This window comes from Lathyrus oleraceus, chromosome 5, assembly GCF_024323335.1.
Source record: "Lathyrus oleraceus cultivar Zhongwan6 chromosome 5, CAAS_Psat_ZW6_1.0, whole genome shotgun sequence".
NCBI lineage: Eukaryota > Viridiplantae > Streptophyta > Magnoliopsida > Fabales > Fabaceae > Lathyrus > Lathyrus oleraceus.
The window spans coordinates 158,547,316-158,554,171 of NC_066583.1; the positions used below are offsets into that span (position 1 = coordinate 158,547,316).

General features: G+C 35.0%; 1 protein-coding gene across 2 annotated transcripts; it reads right to left on the reverse strand.

The window, feature by feature from the left end:
* Positions 1 to 1,705: 1,705 nt before the first annotated feature.
* LOC127080121 (uncharacterized) lies at positions 1,706 to 5,468 on the reverse strand. Of its 2 annotated transcripts, none has more exons than XM_051020449.1 (9): positions 5,246 to 5,468; positions 5,028 to 5,150; positions 3,493 to 3,573; positions 3,317 to 3,405; positions 3,149 to 3,223; positions 2,775 to 2,836; positions 2,617 to 2,682; positions 2,294 to 2,470; positions 1,706 to 2,040 (listed from the first exon to the last, which is right to left on the reverse strand). In XM_051020449.1, exons 2-9 carry the CDS (start codon positions 5,148 to 5,150, stop codon positions 1,973 to 1,975), a joined length of 741 nt encoding a protein of 246 aa, XP_050876406.1. In that variant the 5' UTR covers positions 5,246 to 5,468; the 3' UTR covers positions 1,706 to 1,972. The 2 variants fall into 2 exon arrangements, with proteins under 2 accessions (XP_050876406.1, XP_050876405.1); XM_051020448.1 differs by having other exon boundaries at positions 2,617 to 2,685; positions 5,246 to 5,466.
* Between the last annotated feature and the right edge of the window lie 1,388 nt (positions 5,469 to 6,856).

The following is a 6,856-nucleotide window of genomic DNA, read 5'->3' on the forward strand; positions in this document are numbered from 1 at the left end:
GTCTTTTACAAGAGGAAGTTTATGTATCATAACCTCCATAATTTGTGAAAACGAGTCAGGAAGGGATGGTGTACAAGTTGCATAGAGCCTTGTATGGATTGAAACAAGCTCATAGAGCCTGAAATTTAAAAATTGATTCTTTTTTCAAGCTTCAAGGATTCAGAAAATGTAAGATGGAGTATGGTGTTTATGTTCAGCATACATTTGATAGCAATATGATTCTAGTGCGTCTCTATGTTGATGACATGTTACTAACAGTGAGTTGTTCAGATGAGATAGCTAAGTTCAAGAAGTCGCTGATGAATGAATTTGAAATGACTGATCTAGGAAATATGACATATTTTCTAGGGATGGAGAATATGTACTTTGATAAGGGTATAATCTTGCATCAGCTGAAGTATGAACTTCAGCTTCTGAGGAGATATGACCTAACAAATTACAAGTCTGCAATCACACCTGCTGAAACAAATCACAAGTTAGATTCTAATGTTAAGGGTAATGATGTAGATGCTACAAGTTTTAAACAGTTGGTGAGCTCATTGAGATATCTCTACAATACCAGACTTGACATTTGTTATGCAGTTGGAATGATGAGTAGGTTTATGAACAAAACAAAGTGGTCATATTATCCAACAGCTGTCAGGTCACTGAGGTATGTTAAGGGGGCTCTGAAGTATGGAATTTTGTTTCCTTCTGATTTTAAATCTGATTCAGAGTTGATATGTTATTCAAACTCTAATTGGTGTCGAAACAGAGTTGGCAGAAGAAGTACTTCTGAATATTTTTTTAAGTATTTGGGAAATCTTATTTCTTGATGCTCCAAGAAGCAATTAGTGGTTGCATTTTCAACCTGTGAAGCCGAGTACATTGCAGGTGCATTGTCTGCTTGTCAAGTTGTGTGGATTCTGAATTTATTGCAGGATCTGAAGATCAAGGTGAGCAAGCCTATGAACTTGATGATTGACAACAAATCAGCAATAATCTTTACCAAGAATCCAATGATGCATGAAAGAATCAAGCACATTGACACAAAGTTTCATTTTCTGAAAAATCAGATTAAAAATGGAGTGTTTGAAGTTACTCACTATAGCACTCAGAAGCAACTAATAGATATTCTAACCAAAACTATCAAAACTGGACATTTTATCCAATTGAAAGATGAAATTGATGTAGTTGATTTTAGTACTAAATGTAAATTAAAGGATGATGTTTAAGTATATCTAAATTCAATATTAAAGGATGATGTTTAAGTATATCTAAATTCAATATTCACATCGCATTTCACCTGTATTTGGATGTAATTTGAATTTCATTTTAGTTGGGTTGGGTTGAAGTATATAAGTAACAGCTTAGAACCTTTGTAATAGAGTGATAGTGTGTAACAGAACTTCGATTCAAATTAGTTACAACAAATAAGAAAAATAACAATTTTAAATGTGTATATACACAGCAATTTAGTCATCTATACACAGCAATTTAGTCATGGAAGCGATAACAACACCATTCACTATTTTTAACAAAGGATAAAATACACAATGGAGGAGTGTATTCTTAAAACCTCATCATTTAATTTAAAAAAGACCATCCACTCGCAACACATAAAAGAAATGCTCAGTTTTGTCAAGAGAAAAAAAAAAGAGGACTTCAATCCTAACCCAAAATTTCAAGAATAGAAATGAAAGTGTCAACAACTACAAAGCAACCATGGAAAAACTTGCTGTGATAATTCTATATGAAAATTTTGATTATTTTGACTCTTTTTTCAAAGTCTAAAATAAATATACCTAACTCAACCTCCCTAACTTAAATTATAGATGTTACAAGGGAAAGAACTACAAAAACAAAACTGCAGGAACATGGAACACTGAGCGCTTCAAATAATACCAAATTAACAGCTAACAAATAACTAAGCAGAGAGGCGAGGCAACCCTCTTCTAACGAAACATTTACACGAGAACCAACACCAAGGTGATCAGGCAGCTGCACCTTGGCCTACATCACGACCACGCCCACCACCCCATCCCCTTCCACGACCTCGGCCTGCACATCATCAAATAAAAGTTACTACTGCGTCCTTAAGCAACTTGAAGGGACCCCTATAGAATATGCTGAAACAAAGAACATAAGGGACAAAGGAAACTAACAATCACAACAACTGGACTAAAATAAACAAATCTGTTCTGTATGAGACAGCACACAACTGGTATTAATCAAACTTCATTTGATAATATATTTATATATAATAGTTTATCTATATCCAGAAAACTGAATATGGTGGACTCGGCATGCTTACCACGTGGGGCAGGTGGTGCATCATATTCACCATTGTCGTAATACCCAACAGGCTGGGCACCAAAGCCTCGTCCTCGTCCCCGGAAAGCACGGCCCCATGCACGGCCACGCCCTCTGCCACCATAGCCACGGCCACCATCCCAACCATCTCCATATTCCATACCCCCATTGTACATGCCTACAAATATTAAATTGCACCACAATAAGATCATTTTTTATTGTAAAAGAAACCATAAAAGATTTCAAGAAAGCATTTCAGACCATTCTATAATCTTGCCACATCCAATTACAGTTAAATAAGCAAAACAAAAAATGTGGTAATACCTCTTCCTCTACCTCTACCCCTGCCCCTTCCACGACCTCGCCCTCTTCCTCGCATCCTTGGTGAGCCTTCTGTATCAAAATTATATTTAACAACTAAACATGCATAATAATAAGATTTCCTTCATTTGAAATATCAAAAGAAAAGACTATTAACTCACCTCCTTCGTCTTCATATTCATTTAAGGGTTTTACTTGATCAACTGGTAGAGGAGGTTGATATCTGCACAAAGAAAAAAAACAAATTTAGATCTTGCCAGAGAGAATACAATTAAAAATCAAAACAAAAATTTTGAATTTTAAAACATATTGTGAAAAACAGCCAAATAACAAAGTTTAATATTTAATTGAACCCCAGCGTTATAGGACTCTAAGCAAATAATCAAAGGTACAAAATTATAAAAACAACAAAGTGACAATAAAACAACTAAGCGAATGAAATCAACCAAGCCCATTAAAGATAAATTATAGAGATAAAGCATCTAACAGCAAAATTTAGAGACAATATGCCTTACAGTATCATGAAAGTTCTTACCCTATAGAGGAAGTATCCAGCTCTTTCTTTGACAAGGTGATTGTGATCATTGAAACATGACGGGTAGTTTCCAAACTGAGCAAGTAAAACACAAACAAAACAATCACACTCATGCACACAAATATTTGATAAGGTGGAATAGATTATGGAGTGAAAAATAAGCCATACGGAAGAAGGCCTTCTTCTAGTGGCTCCCATGTGTCAGTTATATCAGTTGACCCAATTTGAGTATTCTGATGCAGACCAACAATCCTTCTCTGAAACAAGTAGAAATAGGAGTCAAAATAGTAAGACCAAACAAAAAATGCCAACCAATTTACTGCATAAGGATATCAACCCCTCACCTTTATTAGCTCAGTAATCATTACAGTCTTATTTATTGCCCGTCCCATTGCTTTGACAACAATTTCATCTGATCCTTTCTCCTACAGAAAACATATGTAGATCAATATTTAGAAGTCGGGGGAGAAATTGTAAAATATTAGTTAGTTCTAGATTATTTGATACTTGCATGCATGTATTACACCAAACAAAATAAAAGAGAAAAGTCCTGAAAACAGCACAAAAAAATCAATGAAACTTAATTAACATTAACCAACATGAGAACAAAATATCTAGAGTTATCTAAAGCAACATTAAGGAAGTCTTAAGGGCTATATAGGAAAAGCAATGTCCCACATTGAAGAGAGATAGCATTTAATCTAGGTAGTAAATAGCAATGGTTTGCAGAGGAATCATGCCGGAGCGTGTGGTTAAAGCGGCGCATATTAAGATTGTGGTTGTTCCCTGTGGGGTTGCAGTTTGTGTAGTGTTTCACAAACGAACATGTGATTTGCCCGGAAAAACCAAGATCATCCTTTTATAATTATGGGGGTATTTGGGGGGTTTTGCAGCAATCCCTAGTCTTCTCTTCTTTAAGTTCGCAGAGAATATTTCTCTTCCCTTTTCAGAAAGTTTTCTACTACCTATTTTCTGAAAGCCATCATGTCACCAGATTCTTGTTTTCTCCTCTCCTTTGTTTCCAGTTTCCTTCATTCCTTTTTCCTACATTCCTTGTGTTTTTTTATATATTTCTAATCTGCTTTTGGGTTATTCCTTCTCTTGTTTTTCCTCCTCTCTATTTCCTTCTTGTTTCTGTTTTTTTCCACTCTATGCTGCAATCCGGAATTGACTACCCAGTATCTAATAAGCCGGTTTTTTGGAGTTGACTTGGGCCTAAAACCTAAGATTGTATCAAATCCTATCCATGTCCCATGGTTGGGCCACTCACCTCATTACCCATCTTTCCCAAAAGTATTGGACATTAGGGAGATTTATCAAGAAGGAATATCTCCCTACATAAAATCTGACAAGTCGGAGAACCATAGTTCTCTACAAACCTACACTCTATCACTCAGAAAAATCAGTGTTTGCATTCGATTATAAATTCACTCTGTATATCTATTGTCTATCTATAGAACTCTGTTCACTCATGCTTGTCACTATAACTTGTATGACCCTCTCTTAATTTTCTCCGGCTTATCAAATATGTTGTTATTTCAAGAAATTCCTTTCACAGATTGATTTTGGAAATTCATTGTTACTTTCCTGTAATCAGATTCTTTACATAATATTGTATTTCTCTTCACCTTTTTATAGGCTTGTCATATTTCCAAGAATGCTACATTTCATATAAATCATTCATTCGAGATTTTATCCATTAACAGCACATTTAATTTTTAATAATGGACTAATAATACATAAATCTTAAAATCTACTCCATTAATAAACATGCATAAAGTCTACAGCATTAAAAAAAAAACTGAAAACACAAGTTTCAGTCGGCATTAAGAGAAAGTAAAGTTAGCATTAATTAAAACACATTGGGATAATTACTAACTTGAAAGAGAGTGGTAGCATATGTGATATAGTTTCTCATCCTTCCTTGAGTGGTAATGCGGATCTCATTCTCGTTAATCGGAGTATCTGCTTTGGGCTTCTCCACCCTCTGGTATCTATCCATCTGAAGAGAAAAACAAAATCGTGAGAAACATTGAATCGAAGCATTAATTGAAGAATCTAGGGTTTATAATATCATATAGAGAAAGAGAGAGATACCGTTTGTGTTGTGCGTGAGTATGATGGAAGCGAGGGTGTGTGTGGGTGGTTTTGGGGATATGGATTGAATTTGAGGGCGAGGAGGAAAAAGAAAGCTACACGCAGCAATTGCAGTCTCTAATCTATCAATAGGATGCCAAAGCAGAAGAAAAAGGCTGATGAGTAGGGTTACTGTGGTCGCGGTCTCATTGCCGATTACATCGCTAAACTCATCCGGACCATTCCTGTCCTAACAATTACCCGATGGGCTTATATGGCCCATCTAGACTAGTAATTTGATCCACTTATTCACAATTTATCATATCCATTTACCCAAATTTGATATATTATTATTATTATTATTATTATTATTATTATTATTATTATTATTATAGCAAAAAAAAAAATTTAAGAGTGGTGTGAATGGATATTTAATGGTGATTTTTTTTTAAGATCTTTTAATGGTTTTGCTCATGTCTGACGGCATTTGAGGTATATTCAAACACTTCGACGTTCAAGTTATTGATAAACGTAGATAAGTGGTATTTAAGATTGAAATATTGTGTACTTGAATGTGAGACCTTAGTTAGCCTTTTATAGTATGGTTTTAGGATTTTCAAGGTCTTGGAAACTTATGTTTCCTACAAGTGTATGAGATGAAAGATGTTAGAGGATCCTTTCAAGTTCGATTTAATGGTTTTTAGTCGGTTTTGAGCTTTCTGACTGCTTTGATCAGGTGTCCTTTTAGGATAGGTTCATCTTAGGTTATTCGGTTCTATAACCTTATTTGTGGATAATTGAACCGAGAAGTGATGTCAATTGTCTGACGTCAACATGGTAACGTTAATTATATATGATCTCTTATTTCAAGGTCCTTAGAACTCCTGTTGGTTATATTCACGTGTGTCATTAGGGATTGATCATGACATGGTATTTAAACTTTTTGAGTCGCCCAGGTATATAGATCGTTAAGGGAGCATCTGGTATTCATTACATGGATTTGATATTCTACGAGCATTGTTTATCGACTAGGTAGATTACTATGTTGGATAAAAGTGAATTCGGCCTTGGCTCAAACCTGAATTGTAGCCCCCAAAGCTAGATTTGACAAATTCGAGTTGTGGTTTATTCTAAATCTCTCTATTGGTGGACCTATACTCAGGTCGCGATTCATTTTTTTATTCAGCAGCCCCTTTTTCAAAATACTGATGTGTTTTACTTTGTTGATCTCATTTGACAATATACTTCATAAAAAGCTTTTGGACATACATTTCTTTCATTTTTTGTTTGAGAGGTCATCGCCATTATCTTTTGAATCCTCCTATTGCAAAGAGATGTCTTCATTAGTCTATTATGGACATTTGGTGTTTTTTCATACTTCCATGTGGCTATTAGGCATGAGGTTATAAATTCTAGGTTGAGGATTGCATTTATTTCTCTTCTTCAAAATCAAGGTGTGATGGTTATAGTGTGAATAATCGATGTGTGATGATTTACATCATGGGAAATGTTTCCTTGGAGAAGTCATATGGCCCCATGCTATTGCTTTCTTATTCTTGACAAATTATGAGGTTTACGTTTGATCTTATGGGCTTTTTGGTTGAAAAGGTCTTTATAAATAAGAGGTATTTG

What these genes read in the sequence shown, in the direction of transcription:
- LOC127080121 (XM_051020448.1), bottom strand. Translation starts at nt 5,150, where the DNA reads ATGGATAGATACCAGAGGGTGGAGAAGCCCAAAGCAGATACTCCGATT. An exon ending in CTAGAAGAAGGCCTTCTTCC is followed by an intron (nt 3,224 to 3,316) that starts GTATGGCTTATT and finishes TTACTTGCTCAG; the next exon opens with TTTGGAAACTACCCGTCATG. An exon ending in GGGTAGAGGTAGAGGAAGAG is followed by an intron (nt 2,471 to 2,616) that starts GTATTACCACAT and finishes TAATATTTGTAG; the next exon opens with GCATGTACAATGGGGGTATG.